Here is a 22,404-nt window from a genome sequence, read left to right as displayed (position 1 = left end):
CAAGTAAAAGAGAAATTTTGCAAAAAGGTCTGTTGTCTCCTGTGTTAATCACATTGGAACAAATGAACAAATAAGCGTCATTGCAGGACTGACTGGATTCTATTTTTTTTATTGACAAGGCACTGTACTGGTATAATAAGGGACTCAAAATATTATGGACTGTTCTTAGAAGATAACATATGTATAAAAATAGCAATACTTTGGAAAATAAAAGTGAATTTTCAGAACGTTAAAGTCTAAAGTATCTTTCCAATGTAACGAGAGCAGGCCAGGTTGGGGTGGGGTGGAAACTGCCAATCATGCTAAGAGGGGTGATCTGGGGTAACACTGGGAGTAAAACCATGTGTATGGCCTAAGAATTCCCAAAGCTCATCTTTCTCCCGCGCGGGTATACTACAGTGGTCCATTGAAACCCTTAATTCTCCCATTACTTTTCTATATTAAAATTTATTTTTATGATTTTTTTTTTTTAGATTACTCTTGTATTCTCTGTGTTGAGATTCTTATGTTAGGTTTTATTGCTGCTGTGGCAAATTACCACAAATCTCTTCCACAATTATGTCATTCAGAAGTCTGACATGGGTCTTCAGGTGTTGCCAGGTTTGCATTCTTTTTTTAAGAAGTAGGGGAGAATCTGTTTTCTTGCCTTTCCTAGCTTCTAGAAGCTATCCACATTGCTTGGCTCCTGTCCCTCCTCCATCTTCAAAGCTAATGGCTCCTCAAGTCTTTCTCACATTTCATCATTCATCATTGGACACTCTTCTGCCTCCTCCTTCTGCATTAAAGGATCCTTATGATTATTCTGGGCAAACCTGGTTACACTCCCTATTTTAAGGCTAGCTGATTAGCAACCTTAATTCCATTTGCAACCTTAATCCCCCTTTGTGCATAATTTAGTAACAGCATATTGAGAGGTTCTGGAGAGTAGGATGTAGATGTCTTTGAGAGGCCCCTATTCTACTTATCACACTTCTCTGTGATTTAAATTGCTGCTTCTATGCAAACTCTAACTCACCTGCTGACATATGACTTGCACTGGTTACTCTGTTCTGTATCACCTTCAGCTTTCCCTATGGTCATTCTGCCCAGTGTCTTTAAAAAAAAACAAACAACTTTTTTTTCCCACCTTACTTAGGACCTGACATTCCATCTTACCTCTTACACATCTCCCTACCATTGTTTGTCTCTCCTGAGTCTTCAGCTTCTCCCATTAACAATTTGTTAGCATTTAAACAGGTTCAAATCTCTCCCGTGTTACCTGTTTATAAAAGTCCTCCTCTAGCACTTGCGTCCATTATAGCTGGGTATGTTGAAAGCACCTCTACTTAGCTCCAGTTGATGTTTTTAACCCCCTGCCTCTGGACTTACTGTGAAGTCTCAATAACCAGTACAAAACCTCACCTGGAATATGTGTTCACCAAATAGTTGTTAAATGAATAACTGAGTTTCTGCTCAATTACTCAAGTTTATTATCAGGTCTTTGGTCATATTCTTGGTGTAAGGATTGTTCTTTGGCATTTTTTTTTTTGTACCTCAATTAACTTACATCTGTTAATCAATTAATTTACATTTGAGGGTGCCTATCATGGATTACAAAGCCAAAGATACATGTTTGTTTGTTTAGCAAATGTTTTATTCTGTTTGGGACACACGTCCCTATTCTATTACCCTCCGTTTTCTCTTATATTTGTTTAGCATTTCATAATTTTATAATGTTTTTGGATATACAATATTTTATTTACTTTTCATCATACCTTTGTAAAATAGGTAGGGTAGGGAGGTATTCCTGTTTTGGAGATTAAGTTCTTGTGGCCCAGAGCAACTGAGTTATTTTTCTAAGGCATAACAAAATTAATGATACTTCTGGGACCAGCACCCAGGATTCCTGGCTCTGTGCCTTAAGTTCTTTTGTTGTCATGTGCTGATCACAGTTAATAGATTCAAGAGGGAAGTGAAATATAGAAAATTGTCCAGAGGAGTAGTAATCTAGATAGGAAATTGGCTTGTTTTTAAACTTATGCTTCATGTGTCTCTGATATCTTTTGATATAATCTTACCTGAATTCTGACAGGATTAGGCAGAGATGAGTAAGAAATTGTGCTGGATGAGCTGAGGAAATGAGAAAGTAGGAGATTGTTTGCTGGTGGTATTAAGCTAAAGGTCTTAGCTGAACAACTTCAAATTTGTGGTTTGGCCTAGAAATGAAGTAGTATTTCTGCCTCCAAATTCAATACAACTCTGTGTTCTAGTTCTGTTGTGACATTTTAGGGGATCCCTGCAGGAGGCAGACCTAATGAGAACATGTTGAAAGGATTCTTGCTGTTAAGTGGGTTTTTACTGTTTTTTTGAAAGGAGAATGGGAAATGAGGAATTAAGCATTGGACTGTTAGACAAGAGATTTGAATTACTGAGCATTGCCTACTTACCATCATTAAAGTTATTTTGAATTCAGTAAGTGAAATCTAGTTCTCCTGAAGTAAACAAACTTTTCCATTGTGAATGCTCCCCTAGAGAATTAGCTTAGATTTAATTAATTATTTACTTATATTTTAGTTGCAGCATTTCTCTTTTTAAATTAAAAAAATTTATTTTTAATGGAAGTATAGCTGACATACAATATTATACTAGTTTCAGATGTACAAGATAGTGATTCCACAATTATATGCATTACTGTGTTGGGCTTTAGCGCCTCTCTCTCTTATTTTGATCTTTTTGCTCTTCATGCCTGGTTGCTCTCCCTAGCTCTCAGCTTTGATTGAGTTTCCTTTCCTCTTTCTAGGACCTTATACACTTTGACTTTTAGGTCATTAAGTTTACATAGGCCATTATTATTATTACAATGAAGTGAAAAACCATCTTGGTTGCCCTTCCAGTGAAGATGGCTCACATAAAGTCGTGAGGAAAGTTGTGAGGAATTAAGATGAGAGAGAGGTTTCAGAATCAGATGGGCCTGTTTTACATCATTGCTCCTCCACTGTCTAGCTCCATTGACTCTGAGCAAATTCTTAACCTCTTCTAGTATTAGTTTTCTTATATGTGTAAATGAGGATAAGTTGGGATGCCTGGGTGGCTTAGTTGGTTAAGTGCCTGCTTTTGGCTCACGTCATGGTCCCAGGGTCCTGGGATTGAGCCCTGCTTCGGGCTCCCTGCTCAGTGGGCAGCCTGCTTCTCCCTCCCACTTGTGCACTCTCTTTCTCTCTCTCTCAAATAATAAATAAAATCCTAAAAACAAAAATAGATTATTGCTGGAATTGAGTTGATCAGTATGAAACAGTTAACACGATACGTGACACATGAGAAATTTAGTGGTAATCATTCTTGCTGTTGTTATTGAGAAGGGAACTAGGCATGTTTAGGAATTTTAGGTGCAGCCTTGGGCCTTAAGGAGTCATTGTGTCCCCCAGGAAAAGTTCCTTTATTCATTTGAAATTCATTTTTTCATCTACAAAATGAAGGTATTGGCAAGGGGTTCTGTCTTCTGGATACCTGAGAGACCCTGTTCAGGCCTGATGTTAATATCTGTCTCAAATGCATTTGAATCTTACTTGTTTTAGCTTTACTCCTTGCAATCTAAGAAGCCTCTTGATGCTTTCTCATCACCTAGGCCCTTTCTCCACTCATCACTCACTATAATGACTTATCCAGATGTTCTTCTAGATGGCACACAGCTCACTGAGAAGCTGTGTCCTGTGAATGCTTCTGAATAACCCAAAGTCATAGGTTTGGTGTAATGGTTTACTAGGTTATTCTTTCAAAATAGTATTTTTAAAAAGCAGAAAAACCTTTGAGATTTTTTTTAAACTCAGTTTCTCAAATTTTCTTTCTTCTTTTTTTTTATAAGATTTTTTTTTAAAGTAATCTCTACGTCCACTATGGAGCTTGAACTCACAGCCCTGAGATCAAGAGTCACATGCTCCAGCATCTGAGCTAGCCAGGAGCCCCAGTTTCTTAAATTTTCTAAAGAAGCCTGGGAGTTCAGGGAACATGGCCCTTGTTGACTTCCCCACTCCAGTTCCAGTTATGAAATATCTTTGGATTATCATATTTAATATCTTAGTTTGAACTTTATATTCAACTCCATAATGTATCCATTTTTTTTATTTTTTATTTTTTTAAAGTTTATTTATTCATGAGATATATATATAGAGAGAGGCAGAGATATAGGCAGAGGGAGAAGCAGGCTCCATGCAGGGAGCCCAGTGTGGGACTCGATCCTGGGACTCCAGGATCATGCCCTGAGCTGAAGGCAGATGCTCAAACACTAAGCCACCCAGGTGTCCCTGTTTTTTATTTTTTATTTTTTAAAAGATTTTATTTATTTATTCATGAGAGGCACAGAGAGAGAGGGGCAGAGACACAGGCGGAGGGAGAAGCAGGCTCCATGCAAGGAGCCCAATGTGGGACTTGATCCGGGGCGGAAGGCGGCGCTAAACTGCTGAGCCACTGGGGCTGCCCTGTTTTTTATTTTTTAAAGACTTTATTTATTTGTTTGAGAGAGAGTATGCACAGGTGGGGGGAGGGGCAGAGGGAGAGGGAGAAGCAGACTCCCCACTGAGCAAAGATCCTGATGCAGGGCTTGATTCCAGGATTCTGGGATCGTGACCTGAGCTGAAGGCAGGCGTTTGACCACTGAGCCACCCAGGCGCCCCTTGGATTACCTTTTGATTTTCTCTTATGGTTGCAAAGTGGCATGGTTAAAGGATAGGTGGGTGACTTGTAGCCTGTTAGCAGTGTGGCCTATAGCAAGTCATTTCTCTAAGCTTAGCTTTCTTGATGTAAAAAAAATTTACGATTTCTGTGATCTCCCCAATGAGATGAGATCTGTGCTTTATTTTTTCCTTAGCAGTAAGTATTCTAATGTATGTACTACTTGTTATATTTGTAATGGACTTGTTGTTTCTTTTCTATAGCTGTAACTATAATAGATCATGTGTGTTTTGTCTGTAGCTACATGCCAGATGTCTTGCTGCCTGGCTAATGGTACTTGTTAATTCTTTTATTCTAAAAATATCTATTTAGTGCCTACGAAGTGGCAGGTCCTATTTTAGGCTGGAGATAGAGCAAGAATATGGCAGGCAAGGTTCCTAATCTCCTAGAATTTACATTCTTGTGGCATTCCGGTTCAATAGGACTTTCTGTGATGATGGAAATGTTTTGTGCTGTGCTGTGCAATAGGGCATCATTAGGCACCTGTCACTGTGGCGTACTTGAACTGTGGCTAGTGTGAATGAGGAACAGAATTTTAAACTTTATTTAATTTTAATTTAAATTACCACATATGTCCAGTGACTACCATGACAATGCCATTCTGTAGGGTTAAGAGATTGGAGACAGAGAAAAGAAGTAGATAATACATGAACAAATAATTTCACACACTGATAAATACTTCAGAAGAAATCAAACAGGCTGATGAAATAGTAAGTGAAATAGTGAGTAGTGAGTACTTTATGTAGGGTGATTCTACTTGAGCAAAAAAGCAGTAAGTATAATATAAATGAATTATGAAGGCTATTATTTGTTAAACTTTGTTAAATCAGTACTTGGGTTTGGAAACCCTTTTTGGAGATCTAGTGCATTCCTTTTTGGAAAAAAAAACCCTCAGAATGTATCCACATGTTTCTATCATCTTTATTAACTTTAAACATCTTTTTTACCCTTAGCCCTGAAATGTCATCTCCATTTCCTGCTGGTGATACCTCAACATCGGGAGGTATGCTCTTGTATATTTATTCACTTTTCTTTCTAAATTATTTATGGCTTAAGGTGATGTTGCAAGCAAGCACACATTTCAGCTCACATTTAAAAAATATCAGGCTTCTCTTTCCTTATATGTGTTCAAGAATCTTAAGAAGAAGTAAGGGGATCCCTGGATGGCTCAGCGGTTGGGCGTCTGCCTTTGGCCCAGGGTGTGGTCCTGGTCCCGGGATCGAGTCCCACTTCGGGCTCCCTGCATGGAGCCTGTTTCTCTCTCTGCCTGTGTCTCTGCCTCTCTCTCTCTGTGTCTCTCATGAATAAATAAATAAAATCTTAAAAAAAAAGAAGTAATTGTGTTTACATTTATTTTATGGCATTATATTGTCAGTACTTACAGATCTTTAATTATTATATCTAATAAAAAATCAGAAAACTCCTTAAAACAAATGTATGATCTAAAGAATTGCTTTAAGGTGAACACTCCGTAGCCACTACTTATATCAATAGGTAAAACCTTTCTAGCTCCACTGTTTGTCATTTGTCTTGTAACAGTTTCTCAGAGTAAGGATTTTTCTGATTGCATTGTGTGATGTACTTTAATATGTTCCTTTGATCTTTATATTTCCTATGAATTGATAGTTGCTTTCTTTATTTTTAATTTTTTAATTTAAAAAATCTTTTCAAAAAGATTTTATTTATTTATTTAAAGAGAGAGAGAGAAAGGGAGAAAGAGAGAGAAAAAGCAGGGGGATGGTCAGAGGGACAGAGAAATATACTCCCTGCCGACCATGGAGCCCAACATGGGACCTGATCCTATAACCCTGAGACCGTGACCCAAGCTGAAGGCAGATGCCCAACTGACTGAGCCATTCAGGTGCCCCTATTTTTAATTTTTAAAAAAAGCTTTTCTTTACTGGAAATTTCAAACATACACAAAAAATTAGAATAGCACAAGGAGGCCCAGCTTCAATGATCAATTCATAACCAGTCTCCAACCTTCACCTACTTTTCCTGTCTGATAGTATTACTTTTTTCACTATCTGTCCCCTTTACCAGATAGGCCCATAAGGATAAAAATGTTATCTGCATCCTTAGCATCTTACATAGTGCCTGACATAGTAGGTGCTCATTAAATGCTTGTTGAATGAATGAATGAGTTATAAGTATTTTCTGTTATAGGAAGACTGTATGCAAATATGTCTTAAGATTAGAATGTACTGAATTTCCAGGATAAAAAAGCAAATGACTTACAGGAATGGTTCTGAAGTCAGTTTGTTGTTTCCTGATATGACTCTGAGTTAGGGACTGAATTCATATACACGTTTTTGTACTTAGGTGCCGTTCTCAGCATTCCATATCCAGGGGTGACCTCCTATGAAGGTACCTCAGAGAGCAGCAAGGAGAGACCTGAGGAGAGTGTGAGTGATGCTGTGTTTTGTTATTTAGTTTCTAACATGGACAATGGGTTAAGAGAGACTTATATTCCATTGCCAAACTATACAAGACTTCATGAAGTTTCCTTTATGGAAATATTGTGGATTCTAAAACCAGTGTATTAAAAAGAAGTTAAGATTCCTTGGAGAGCATAGTCAATCTGCTTTTTTGCAAGAGAGAGGAGCTTCAGGATGTAAATGAAATGAATTAGAATTGTCATCAACATAATTTACTGCAGGAGTTTTTGCCTATGTTCTTCTATCCCATAGTAGATCAGGACTTGGTCTTCTCTTCCTCAGAGGGAAAGGATGTAGATTTTACATAATTGAAAAGTCAAGATATATTGTGGTTTTTCAGAGTGTCATTATTAACAGTGACCTGTCCGCCAAACAATATTATGTTTACTTACAATAACGTTCAGATTGAAAATAAAGTACACAGACTGCCTAGGAAGATAGAAATGTTTTGTTAGAAATTTTGTTAAATATGAATTTTTAAAATTTGGAGAGTTCATAAATCCTAGCTTACTTAATATGGTGCAAACTCTGAACATACTCGCTAGAAAAGTGCCATTTAGTGACTTAGTGCCTTTCCTTCCCAGCTTGGACAATTTTAATTTATTTGATATCAGGTTAAGTCACCCCTCTCTGCTCCACTATCTACCCTGACACTGAACAAGGTTGGTAGTGGTATGGGATCTGTGAGTAGATGCCTGAATCAATGCGTTTACTTTCTGTACAACTTTGTCCAGAGTAGATAGTGCTGGGACATATTGTCATTCGATAAGTATTTGTAAATGAATGAATAAAAGGTGATCCTATGGTTCTGAACTTGAAGCAGAATAGTTGTGGTTTAGGTCTGGGAATATTTATAGAATGAGATAGAATTCCCTATAATAGCAGTGACGGACTTATGTATAATCAATTGGAACATTGTTATCCAAAAGAGAGGATTATTTAAAGCCAATCTATAGAATGAGCAAGAAAACAAAGCAGTATAGAGATACCTAACAAGAATTAGATTGCCTGTACCTTCAAAATGAAACCTGAAGGTTCACTTTTACAGTTCAGTTTTTTTCTAATAATTTTCCATCTACTGTTATAGAAATTATATATCTTATTGTTTTGTTAGTTTCCCTATAAGGTATATAATATGTAATATAATATTATGTATAATATTTATATCATATATAAAATATATATACCCTGTAAGTTACCCCATAAGTTATAGTGTATAATCTAGCAAAATTTAAATTTTTCAAGATTTTGATCCTTAAGCAATGCAAGAATATTGTCATTCAAATAATGACCCTACTGATTTATATTCCATTTTTCGATATTTTTGTTCTTTCTCTCTTTTAGTCCTCTCTTTACAATCCCACAAATAAGACTTATTAAATTTTAAAAAAAATTTTATTTATTTATTCATGAGAGACACAGATAGAGGCAGAGACATAGGCAGAGGGAGAAGCAGGCTCCTTGTGGGAAGCCTGATGCAGCACTTGACCCTTGACCCCAGGATCACTCCCTGAGCGAAGGCAGATGCTTAACCGCTGAGCCACCCAGGTGTCCCTAAAAATTTTTTTTAAAAGATTTTATTTATTTGAGAGAGAGAAGTAGGAGGAGGACAGAGGGAGAGGGACAAGCAGCTCTGCACTGAGCTTGGAGCTCGACATGGGGCCTGACCCTGAGATAATGAATGACCTGAGCTGAAATCAAGAGTTGGGTGCTAAACCAACTATATTTGCTCGATCTATCTTTTCTTTTCTTTTCTTTTCTTTTTTCTTTTCTTTTCTTTTCTTTTCTTTTCTTTTCTTTTCTTTTCTTTTCTTTCTTTCTTTCTTTCTTTTCTTTTCTTTTCTTTTTTTTCTTTCTTTTCTTTTCTTTCTTTCTTTCTTTCAGTTTGTATTATATTTGTTTTAGATAAAGTTTGTTTTACATTTACCAGGGTGCATTTATTATTTTATTTTCTTAAAATTCTTTTTTGCATTTCATTTTATTTTTTTTAAGATTTTATTTATTTATTCATGAGAGACACAATGAGAGAGAGAGGCAGAGACATAAGCAGTCTCCCTGCAGGAAGCCCCATGTAGGACTCTATCCCGGGACTCCAGGATCATGCCCTGGGCCAAAGGCAGGGGCTTAACCATTGAGCCACCCAGGAGTCCCCCGTTTTTGCATTTTAGACCTCTATTCTAAGATAATTTTCTTTTTGAAATATATGCTTCTGATGTTACTTTAGTAAGACTCTCTCGTTTGTTCATTTTGAGTTTTTGATCATCTGAAAATTTATTATCTCCTTATTCTAGAAGGAAATTTTAAATCTGTATTAAATTCTAGATTGAGGTGTTTTTTTTCCATCAAGGTTTTATTTCACTATATTCTAACTTTTGTTGTTACTACTGAGAACTGTCAATTTAATTATTTTTCACTTGTGTATCAGTTCAGTTGTATTCCCTCTGACTGTTTTCTTTGTCTACTTTTAATATATATCTCTATTTCCTAGACACATTTAATCATAGACATAACAGCTGAAAATTTCTTAGAATTTATGATATTCATAAGACTGTACATTAAGAAAGTACAACAAATCCAAAGCAAAATAAATAAATACATTTCTATACTCATTTTGTGAAACTGCAATATTCCAAATATATATAGTATACTACCATACACACACACACACACACACACACACACATACATGCACACACACACACACTACTTATAGTGGGTTCCTGGGAAGCAGGAACCAAGCTGTGTATATTTATATATATGTAAGAATACTATAGTATATACTGTAGTATATATACTATAAATGTATATAGTAGTATACTCTATGGTATTTGGCATTCTGCAGTTTTACAAATATGGGTATAGGAAAAATTCTTAACTATTATCTTGTGTGATTGAACCTCTGACCTCCTCATTTTATCCCACATGTTTGTTAACCAGTCTTTAATAATTTTCATTTCTTTGTCTCTCTGTGTTAGATTCAGGTGTGTGTCCCAGTTTACTAATTCTTCCTTTAGCTTAATTTGTTGTTCAAATGGTCTGTTGAGTTTTTAGAGTCCTTGCTTTATGTGGGAGTCTTTTTTTAATTGAAGTTGATATCCAATATCACATTAGTTTCAGGTGTATGACATAGTGATTTGACAAGTTTGTCCTTATTCTGTACTCACCACAAGTGTAGCTATCATCTTTACTATTATGTGGGAGTCTTTGATCTGACCTTTCAACAGGTATACATCTTTCCTTTTATCCTATCCTTTTGTGGTATTTAAAACTAAAGCCTGGGTTACAAAGTATTAGCAGATATACTATGTATTCACCCAACACTGATTGACCTCTCTGGGTTTTCTAACCTGTTTTTTCTTGGCCCCTTGGGATTTTCTTTACTTTCTTGCAAAGCGGCTATGCATTAAAAACTTTAAAAATATTTATTCAGGACTTTAGGCATTCTGTAGAAGCAAGATTATTTATTTTATTTTATTTTTTAGAAGCAAGATTATTAAGGATAGTTCTTTTATAATAATACTGGAAATGGAAGTTTTTGTCCAAATTTAGCGAGATAAAGTTTAATATCAAAAATTGCAAAGTTTTATATAAAATTCCATAAAACTAAGAGTTTTTGTTGATGTTAGTCTTTGTATGAGTCAGTAGTATGATAAAGTTACTAGTGGGAAAACTAGTAAACCTAGTGTAATTTTAGGTTGCATTAATAGAAATGTAGAATCTATTATAAGAGAGGTGGTATCCTATCATATTTTAACTGATCAGACCTGATATATATACCACACTCTAAAGAAGGTATTAAGAGCCTGAGAAATGTGTGGAGGAGAAGACTTGGAGAAGTCAGGGGAAGTCATAATCACTGCCTGTACTTATTTGAAAGGCTCTCTGGTGACTGTAGTTTTTTATATATGTCCTAGATTACAGAACTGAGATCAGTGGTAGAGTTTACTGGGAAATATATGTGGGCTTAATATTAAGACCTTTGTGTGGAAGTGGATGAAATAGGTGAAAGGAGTCAAAGGTATAATTTCTAGTTATAAAATGAATGCCATGGGAATATAATGTACACCATGGTGATGATAGTTAATAGTACTATGTTGCATATTTAAAAGTAAAGAGAGTAGATCTTAAAAGTTCTCATCACATCAAAAAGAGATTTTTAACTGTGTATGCTGATGGATGTTAACTGAACTTACTGTGATGATCATTTTGCAATACATACAAATATTGAATCCTTATGTTGTATGCCTGAAACTAATATATGTTATATATGTCAATTATACCCTAATGAAAAATACCAAAAAATATATCAGTGCCTGATATGTGCCAGTTACTATTTCAGGAGGCATACTGATAAGTAAACATATTGTATAATTACTTTGTGGTATGTGCCTTAATAGAGTAAATGCAGAATGAAATAGGAGAGCGATTGGGTCAGGTTTTTTTTTTTTTTTAAGATTTTATTTATTTATTCATGAGAGACAGAGAGAGAGAGAGAGAGAGAAAGAGAGAGGCAGAGTCACAGGCAGAGGGAGAAGCAGGCTCCATGCATGGAGCCCAACGTGGGACTCAATCCTGGGTCTCCAGGATCATGCCCCGGGCCAAAGGCTACACTAAACCGCTGAGCCACCCAGGCTGCCCCGGGTCAGGTTTGTTTTAAGATTTTATTTATTTTATTATTTTTTAAAGATTTTATTTATTTATTCATGAGAGACACAGAGAGGGGCAGAGACACAGGCAGAGGGAGAATCAGGCTCCCTTTGGGGATCCTGATGTGGGACTCGATCCCAGGACCCGAGGATCACTACCTGAGCCGAAGGCGGATGCTCAAGCGCTGAGCCACCCAGGCATCCCAATTGGGTCAGTTTTGAGGGGAGGTTCTGAGAAGTTTTCTGGTGGGGGTGAGGTCTAAAATGGAATTACCAAGTTAATTAATTAATTAATTTGTAATTAATTACCAAATTTTGGTAATTAATTAGAAATTACCAAAAGAAGAGAAAGGGGAAGGGTCTTGGCCTGAGGTCTCACAGCAAAGGGAATAGCAGTGTTTAGGTCTGAGAAGAGAGAATTAGCACTTTCCTTGGTCTGCAAATAGGAATTTAGCATGGTGGAGTGGATAAAGATGGGGGCAGCCCGGGTGGCTCAGTGGTTTAGCGCCGCCCTCAGCCCAGGGCCTGCCTGATCCTGGAGACCCAGGATCGAGTCCCAAGTCATGCTCCCTGCATGGAGCCTGCTTCTCTCTCTCTCTCTCTCTCTCTCTCTCATGAATAAATAAATAAAATCTTGAAAAGGAAAAAAAAAAGAAGGTGGCATAAGGCCTTAGGTTAGGATTTGGGGCTATATGAAATTTAGGGGCGATAAAGATTAGCAATGGAGTTAAGAAGCAAACGAACAGAATTTGTCACTTAAAAAAAAAGTTGGGGGGAAGGGAGATGGGGTTGGAAATGGAAAGCAGGAACCAAGCTCTGAAGGGCAAAGAAGAAAGAAAAAAGTTAAAGGACTTTCCAAAACATGAGAACCATGAGAACTTTTTTTTTTTTTTTTTTTTTTTTTTAAGCAGTGGTCTGCCTTTGAAATACATGATTCTTTCAGAGCCATTTTAAACTGAGGATGAGCAACCATTTGTCAAGGATATTGTAGAGAGAATTCAGGCATCCAAAGGGATAGCAGGATCTTTAAGGTTCTTTCCTGTTCTGAGATTTTGAAGGTTTCTGATTATATGATCTATTAGGAATGAAAAATGACACACTGAAGGAAAGCCTCTATAGTGTCTTACTGACTCTGCCATTGGCTTGCTGTGAATCCTTAGGTTGGCCATTCTTCCATTCCAACTCCTTTTCTTGTGTATGACATTGGAGGGACTTAGATTTTCCATGTAGCAGTTCTTACTGTAGCATTCTAGTAGTGATATGTTCTTTCCCTCATTCAACATTTACTAATTGGAATTCTTTTGTAAGACACGATTGTCACTTCTCATTTATTTATTAAATCATTTACTTCTATCAATATGGATTTGTGGATACTTATTCTTTGGATTATAATCCATTATTTGTTCAGATTATTGCAGTTTTGGCCACTGGAAGACCTGGATTTTAATGTTACAGAGTACAAAAGAGTTCATTGATAGAGTTTCAGATTCCATGTAGCAACTAACATTTAAGAAACTATCCCTTGTTGAATTTGGTGTAGTTATCTTAGTATATGTGCTGCCAAAGCGAGCACTGGTGTAGTTATCTAAGAAGAACCTCCACTGTTATCTGAAAAGGCTGTTAATAGAATCCTCCCTTCCCTAATACTTTTCTCCATGTATTTCAATGAAGGCAACATATTGCAACTGATTGAATACAGAAACAGATAGGATAATCCTGTTTTCTTATTAAGACAACCAAATTAAAAAATTTGTACAAATAGGAATCCCTGGGTGGCGCAGCGGTTTGGCACCTGCCTTTGGCCCAGGGCGCGATCCTGGAGACCCGGGATCGAATCCCACATCAGGCTCCCGGTGCATGGAGCCTGCTTCTCCCTCCGCCTGTGTCTCTGCCTCTCTCTCTCTCTCTCTCTGTGACTATCATAAATAAATAAAAATTAAAAAAAAATTGTAAAAATAGAAACAATGTTACTCTTCTCATTTATTTTTTATTTTATAAAATGTTATTCCTTTTTACAATGTAAGGAGTTTATCTTTAAATGAATTAATAAATATTTTTTAAATGTCCCCTTTAATTTTTGTTTGGTAGATATCTATAGATACAACCCACAAAAACCAAACTTCTTTGTGTTTCTTAATGATTTTTAAGAGTTTACATGGGTCCTAAAACTGAAAAGTTTGAGAACAACACTTCAGGGCTATTTTTAAATGATAATATTATCATGGTCAACCCTTTTTAAATTCACAGATGATGTGATAAAAGATGGCCAACTTTGGTGGTTATCTGTGGAAAATTTTGTTTTTCCATGAAGCAGTCATTGTATATTTGAAGGAATATACAAATGCATGGTTTAATTTTAATATTAGCCTATTTTTTTTTAAGATTTTATTTATTTATTCATGAGAGACACAGAGAGAGGCAGAGACATAGCCAAAGGGAAAAGCAGGCTCCCGGTGGGGAGCCTGATGTAGGACTCGATCCCAGGACCCTGGGGTCACGACCTGAGCCAAAGACGGATGCTCAACCACTGAGCCACCCAGGTGCTCCAGTGTTAGCCTATGTCTTAAAGTCCATCCAATTAGTTCCAAAGTCAAATACCGTATGAAAGGTCATAATTAGAAGTTTGTTTTGACACAGTGTCTGATATGTATCAGTCAGTAGATATTTGTTGGTTGCATGAATAAACATTGACATTTGTTATTTTTTCTCTAAAAATCCAGATTAGCAATGAAATTGAGAAGTTAATAGAAGAATCCACAAAACCAGCAACTGAGCAGATTGCAGAATTCAGTATCCACCTTTTGGGAGAGCAATTCAGGGAAGAGCTACAGGATCCCTCCAACTTGCACCACCAGCATCTTGTAGAAGAGTTTATTTCAGAGGTGGGTGATTTTTTGGTTTGTTTTTTCTTTGTTTCTCTTCTCTCTTTCTTTCTTTTTTTAACTAACATGACTTTTTACTGGGGTTGTAAATTTCCCATATTCACAAGACTGGTTAAATGTAGGTTAAGGAATCAGGCTCTCCTTCTACATGGTTCGGAGGGTTGTGACATAGCCATTTCTTCAGAAAACTCTGTATAAAAATCACAGAAAGACAGATGAGTTATTTAATTGAGGCAAAACCTGACACACCTTGCCATCTGCTAACAAAGGCATACTGGTTCCAAACTTCTGCTGCACAGCCAAAAAAGAATGTGTTCACTGGCATGGTTTTAACTTGACAATATTTGGAGAAATGAATGTCTTTAAGAAACTACATGCAGTGTACTGTTTTTCTTGAAGGAACATTAAATTTAATTTCTTTTGATTTCCTACTTAATATTATTTTTCTAAATTGAAAATATTTAGGCAGTTAGCACATGAGTAGTACATAGTACTGGTTCAAAAGGACAAAAGAGTATCCAGTGAAAGGTAAATTTCCCTCCTATCTCTGTTCCTTGGTTGGAGGTATTTTAAAAAAGGTGTTTCTTTAAGGAATCATGCCTTAGACTATCCTGCAACTTTCCTTTCTGGAAGAATTCTATATAGGACTTGAACTCAAGATTCTTTCAGTCAGAAATGATCCATACTTGGCCCCCCTCTTGTGGGCTCTTGTGTAGTAAGGCATTGAGTGCTCATCTTTCCTTTCTGTCCAATGACAGGGCACATCATTTCTTTGTTTATTTCTTTTCCATTCCCTTTTGATGGGGTTCTCCTTGCCCAAGTTTTTCAATTCCATTATATTGGACTCATTTCCTTCTCTAGACACTACGTCTAGAGGAGAAAAAGAAATGTGCATCTCTCAGCCAAACAGCATCACTGCAGCCATCCGACATGGGGAGTGTAAGCCAGACGATTAATTTTCCTATGTATGTGGCCAAGTTGCAGGGCTGTATGGTATGTGGAAGAAATGTCAGCCAGGCCAGTGGCCACCTGGCATCAGATAGTGTCTTGGACCAGCTATCTGTTCTCTCTGCTCTTGGAGTAAGGAAACTTAATAAGCCTGAGTGTTTAGATAAACAACTGCACTGAATGACATATTTAGAGGAAGTCTAATAAACATTCTGAAAAATATCTCTAACAGAGACTTTATGAAGTAGATAGCTCTTTGCTTGAGGTGATTTGGGGGTGATGAAGGGTCTGGGCCTACCATGAAATGGTTTCTCCTCTGGCATACTTCTATATCCCCATACCCTTACCTGTAATGGAACATCTACCAATAGTCACTTCCTTGTGTAAAGCAGCAGAGTTAGAGGCTGTGTTTCTGAAAGGTTCTGTCACGGTGTTTAATGCAAATTGAAGGGATCCCTCTAACTCTCTCTCTTCAGGCACAGTCACAGGGATTGCTCCTTTAATATTATTTCCTAGGTAATACTATACAAAGACATTCAGGGGTAAAGAAAGCCAGCTTGGAGAGGATTGAGGTTCAGAAGCAATTACTTTTTTTTTTTTTAATAAGCAGAGTAAGATAAGCTTGGGACAACATCAGTTATGACGTCAGAGAGAGAAAGATAAGCATGATAGGTTTAGGAACATTGATACCTGAAGATAGCCACAGTATTAACACAGTGTCCTTGCATAGTGCCTTATGTTCTCTGCAGGCTGTTTTAAGTCTTTTAGCTCGCAGCAGCCATGTGGGTAAGCGTCTCCATTTTATAGATGAGGCCCAGGAGGCCAAGTAAATGGTTTATAGTCCTTTCAACCTCTAGGAGTAGAAGGGAAAATCAAGTCTCCTCTTTCCCTTCAAAGTGTTCCTTCCTTTATACGAAATAGAATTACCTTAATTTTAGTTCAGGTGAAAAGTTAAAGCAAGCTTCACAGTTTTTCCAGTCCGGTACCAATTCTGTAACATTTTTATCATGAGGCAAGGGGAAGAACAAGAGGCATGTAATTCATTGGGAAGAATATGGGCTTTGATATTAGAAAGATTTAGGGTTGAATAAATTCTGATTTAGTCACTTACCAAATGCATGACACTGGACAAATTTGTTGACATCTCAATTTTCTCATATATAAAATTGAGAAAATATGTATCTCTTGACATTATTGCAAAGATTAGAAGTATTGTTGTAAAGCACCAGGCACACAGAAGTCATTCAATAAATTATACCTATTATTAATCTTGATGTTAATAAAGTGGAATGATTCTTTCAAGTGGACACCTGTACAGTAGCTAACTAGATGTGATGAATTAGAATTCTTGCATGTGATTAGATTCAAGAGATGCCAAAACCCAAAATGAGATGGGTACAGCAATAATAATAACATACAGTTGCATAACATTTTGCAGTTAATGGAATACTTTTAGGTACATTATTTTAATCTTAGGAAAACCAATATGGTTGATGGGCAGGGCAGTATCAGTTCTATAAAATAAGGCTTGTGTACAGTTACTTTGCCAACAGAAACAGCTGAGACTAACTCATTTTTGGATTCCTATCCTGCAAGATTCCATCTCCACTTTCATTTTACAAGAATTATGGTGTTTCTGTCTTTCCTCTAAGAAAATAAAACAAGGCAAATTATCATAGCTAAAGAGTTAACATGGGTTGAGATGCTTTATCCTTATGGCATTGAGATCTTCAGTGAACCATGATTTTTTAAAAATCCCACTCTCCCAGGGCACCTGGGTGGCTCAGGTTATGCGTCTGCCTTTGGCTCAGGTCATGATCCCAGGGTCCTGGGATCAAACCCTGCATCAGGCTCCGGGCTCAGTGGGGAGTCTGCTTCTCCCTCTTCCTCTGTCTGCTGCTTTGCCTACTTGTGTTCTCTTTCTCTCTCTGTTAAATAAATAAACAAAATCTTTTAAAAAATAAAAATCTCACTCTCCCAATGATATCAAGACTTGGTTTTAAAAGCAGATTCCCTGAAATGTTTCCAAAGTCCACTAACAGCTTCTTTCCTTGATTCTGGCATTGGCTCAAGAGTGACTAATCTGGTGAGATGTCACCTTCTGAAATGTGGGTTGTGTTCACTATTCACTGTTAAAATATGTATTTATGCGTAACCTGACTATTTTTAGATTTTTAGTCCAGGTAGCTTTCTTTCTCTCCCTCCAGTCACTAAGCTCATATTGATTTACATGGCTGGATTTTAAAGACTCAGTGATAAAATGGGTCCTGTAGGTGCGATGCTCATAAATTGATTTTTTGACCAGGTACCTGGTCACTCCTTCATAACCTCCTTCATGACACCCAGTCAGCAGTGCGTCTCTCCTGGGGGCTGAGTTCAACTTGCAGATTAGTTTCTTTTTTTTATTTTTTTATTTTTTTTTTCAGATTTTATTTATTTATTTATTTTTTTAATTAATTTTTATTGGTGTTCAATTTACCAACATACAGAAAAATACCCAGTGCTCATCCCATCAAGTGTCCACCTCAGTGCCCGTCACCCATTCCCCTCCAACACCCGCCCTCCTCCCCTTCCACCACCCCTAGTTTGTTTCCCCGAGGTAGGAGTCTTTATGTTCTGTCTCCCTTCCTGATATTTCCCAACATTTCTTTTCCCTTCCTTTATATTCCCTTTCACTATTATTCATATTCCCCAAATGAATGAGAACATACACTGTTTGTCCTTCTCCGATTGACTTATTTCACTCAGCATAATACCCTCCAGTTCCATCCACGTTGAAGCAAATGGTGGGTATTTGTCGTTTCTAATTGCTGAGTAATATTCCATTGTATACATAAACCACATCTTCTTTATCCATTCATTTTTCGATGGACACCGAGGCTCCTTCCACAGTTTGGCTATTGTGGCCATTGCTGATAGAAACATCGGGGTGCAGTGCAGATTAGTTTCTAATGTTGACTTTATTCACAGTTCCTTGTGTTGTAGGAACAGGAAACAGATGCCATCAGAGTCTTTACACTTACAGAAAACGAACACTTGACTGTTTGTCTGTGGGTGTGCTGCACCAAGATTTCGAATCCAAACAATCACATTTAAAAATGTTATTATAGGACAGGCTTGGTGGCCCAGCGGTTTAGTGCCGCCTTTAGCCTAAGGTGTAATCCTGGAGACCTGGGATCAAGTCCCACGTCGGGCTCCCTGCATGGAGTCTGCTTCTCCCTCTGTCTGTGTCTCTGCCTCTCTCTCTCTCTCTCTGTGCCTCTCATGAATAAATAAATAAAATATTTTTTAAAAAAAGTTATTATAGCTTTTTTTGGAAACAAATGCTATTTTCCTACATTTTATCCCATAAGGAAAAAAACAGTGCTTTGTCCATAAGAAGTTGCTTTTCATAATTTGGGAAAAAAATCGATATTAAAGTACATTGAAACCTTAAAAGACAAAATGTAAAAGAAAAATATGATAAAGTTGTATTAAAAACTGTTTTTTAACATTGTTAACAATTAGAATTTTCTTATGTAACCTTCAGATCACTATGTATCTGTATACATGTACAAGCTTCTAGTTATAGGGTGCTTTATATTCACCTCTTAAAGGCAGAATTTTCTGTGCATTTTTTCATATTTCTTCATAGCTATAAATTTTATTTTTATTTTAACAGGTTGAAAATGCATTTACTGGGTTACCAGGCTATAAGGACATTCGTGTACTTGCCTTTAGGTAAATAGACCCTAAAAATGTACATGTTCCATAGCACTCTTCATTTCAATGTAATATGTTTCTGTATTTATTATGTATGCTGTAACAACAAATGATTTGAATGCTTTAATTCAATATTATTTCTGGTAAATGTTTATTCTTAATGACAGTTTTTCAGGAGGGGGAGCTGAGTTAGGAAAAGGCAAAAGAATATATTCAAGGAGACATACTGTAGTTAGGCAGGATAAGAACTTAGGGATTCATGTTCCCAGCTTGCTGCTGACAAGTTACACTGCTTTTACTTGGCACTGACAGGAGCCTGAAGTCTGATTACATATGATTTTGGCTTCCTACTGAATCTTGTCAATGTTCTACTGAGGTGACTTTGACATCCTACTGTAAGACCATTCTGGAGGGGATGCATTTGTCTTCATTTCAAACATAACAGTTCTGAGTAAATCAGAGACCTCTTTTTAAGATGTTTCTTCTCTGCTTAAAACAGCATAATATTTGTGAACGTTTACTGAGTGAACACTTTATATTGGGGGCTTCATATTCCTGAGCGAACTTAATCAGAATAAATATTATTATTCAAACTCATTTTGCATAGAGCAAACAGGTTTAAAAGGATGAAGTATTAGCCCAAAGTCATAGAGCTTGTAAATTAGCAGTGGAAAAGAGATTTTGAAACTGGGTAGCTGACTTTACAGCTCTTACTCTTAAGCCCCATGCTAGACTCAATATTTGAAGGTTTGGAGCATTTGGAGGATAGTTGTGGCCCAGCTATAGGATGCAGGGAAGCACGAGTAGGGGTGCTGTGTAACTTCACCACTTAAGCAGTAGTGCCAGCATCTTAACTTTGGCATATTCTCTTACCACAACTCCTGGGTTTACCAGAAATAACAGCAAGCGCTTGCATAGCGTTTACAGTGTGCCAGGCTTCATATCTATATGACTCATTTATTCCCAACAGCTATGCTATGAGGTAATTATTATTATCCTCATTATTTTTTTCTAATAAGGACACTAGAGGACAGGGAATTTCAGTAATTTACCCAAAGACACTCAGCTGGTTATTTGCGCAGGGGAGAGGGGAAGCAGGGTAAATTGACTCACCACCTACTCTCACACCATAACCAGTCTCCCCAGTTCAACCTTAGCACTTCTCATAGAATACTGCTTCCACTTGTGACTAAAGTTCATATGAGAACCTAACAACATGACGCCTTTGAAGACCTCTCTCATTTGGCAGCACATGAAAGGTAGCATGCCTTTTGGAACCAACTTCCCTGGATTCAAATCCTGTTTTTGGTGCTTCTTGCTGGATGATTTTAGATAAATGATCAAGTTTTAATGTCTTATTTGTATAAAAAAGAGAATTTATTATTAATTCTGCTATATTAAAAATATTTTTGGAATACTTTGTGTAAATTATGTAGTTTCTTTGTTCCTCAATTTTTTTACCTGTAAAATGGGGATTCTAATGGTCCTTAATAATCTTAATGAGGATTGAATGAATTAATTTATGTAAAATACTTAGCACAGTTTTTTGGCACATGAGAAGATCTATTAAGTGTCTGTTACATAAAAGAAATAAATATTAAGGCCATGCAGTATCCTAGAGGTCAGTCCTGACATTCTCAATCCCTTAGCATCTTTCTATATAACATCTTTTCATTTATTTTAAATTACACAAGACATTGTCTACCAAAAAACGTTTTCCCAAGTTTACTAGCTGCTGGCAACTGGAGTCCTCTGCTGATCTACTGCAGAAAGCTTTTTTATGAAGAAAAAACCTTATTATGAATGGTTTAAAAAGTATTTTAAATACAGTTTAAAGATAGTAAATATTATCAGTTTTAAAATGGAATCTTTTCTCCTTTGTTTGCTTCCTTCAATCTACATGACTTTGTCAACCTCTAATACTATGCAAGCATTTTGATTTAAGGAAACATTTTAGAGGAAATATATTAAGAACTTGCACTTTGATGAATGATATGACAGTTATAACTGTTTTAAACTCTACTTAACACTTTCAATTTTTATTTTCAGGTCCCCCAAGGAAAATGGCAGGTAGAGTACTTTTTGGCACTTTTTATAGTCCACTGATTGAAAAGGTACTTTAGAGAATATGATAGCCCTAGGCCCAAGGGAGCACGGCTCAATTCTTTTATAAGTTCCAATGTTAGCACCCATCTCCTTACAGATTGGGGGTTGCAAACGTTTTTACGTAAGGGGCCGTTAGTAAATATTTTAAGCTTTTCAGGTCATGCCTTCCTTGTTGCAAATACTTAACTCATCCATCAGATGAATGTAGACGTGGGTAATACACTGAAAATGAATGAGTGTGGCTATATTCCAGTAAAACTTATTTATGGAAACTGAAATATGAATTTCATGTAATTTTCACGTGTCACAGTATATTGTTCCTGTTTTGATTTTTTTCAACTATTTAAAAATATAAAATTTATGAACTCCTAGACACTAGGCTAGGTTTAGCTCACAGGTTGTAGTTTATAAGACCCCTGCCATGGACTGTTGACTGTCAAGTATTTTTAAATGTTGAGTTACACTTAATTTAAAATAGGAATAAAACTTTCCATTAATGTAAATACTTTCAAGTATATTTTGTCATTGAATAATATAATCAAGTGTCACTTTAAGTGGTAAATGAAGGGGAGATCGCTGATCTCTGTAATAGTTCATATGCAAAAACAACTGGTCTCTGTAATTTCTTAGAAGATGCATAGTATAAAAACATAGCATACCCTTTGTATGGAGGTTGCTTGTCGGTTTTTGCTTTTGGATTCAAATTTATTTAAGATTCATTTTCTCTTAAATTGAGAAGTATAATATGGATTTATGAATCAAATTCATGTGTTAATTATATACATGTTTAGACATACAGTAATCCTACTTCACGGTAGTATTTTATATTTGAAAAGAGCTTTCTGACCTCTTCATTTCCATTTATATTATTCAAGCAAGTGTTTACTACATGCCTACTAATTGGACAAACTCTATGCCTACAGAAATTAATAACTCTTGGTTTATTTCCTCTAGGAACAGACAATCTAATGAAAA

The 22,404-nt window shown here is 36.5% G+C and overlaps 1 protein-coding gene across 1 annotated transcript in view; it reads left to right on the top strand.

Annotated features, from left to right (window-relative positions):
* The window catches only part of IMPG2 (interphotoreceptor matrix proteoglycan 2), an 80,580-nt gene that overhangs the window by 17,439 nt on the left and 40,737 nt on the right, over positions 1-22,404 (top strand). Inside the window, exons 5-9 of the mRNA XM_025989964.2 lie at positions 5,661-5,710; positions 7,030-7,112; positions 14,512-14,673; positions 19,283-19,341; positions 21,373-21,393. Coding sequence (XP_025845749.1) covers positions 5,661-5,710; positions 7,030-7,112; positions 14,512-14,673; positions 19,283-19,341; positions 21,373-21,393 — 375 coding nt within the window. The remainder of the gene's footprint in view (positions 1-5,660; positions 5,711-7,029; positions 7,113-14,511; positions 14,674-19,282; positions 19,342-21,372; positions 21,394-22,404) is intronic.

This window comes from Vulpes vulpes, chromosome 1 (genome assembly GCF_048418805.1).
Source record: "Vulpes vulpes isolate BD-2025 chromosome 1, VulVul3, whole genome shotgun sequence".
Taxonomy (NCBI): Eukaryota; Metazoa; Chordata; class Mammalia; order Carnivora; family Canidae; genus Vulpes; species Vulpes vulpes.
This window is presented reverse-complemented; position numbering and strand designations above follow the sequence as displayed.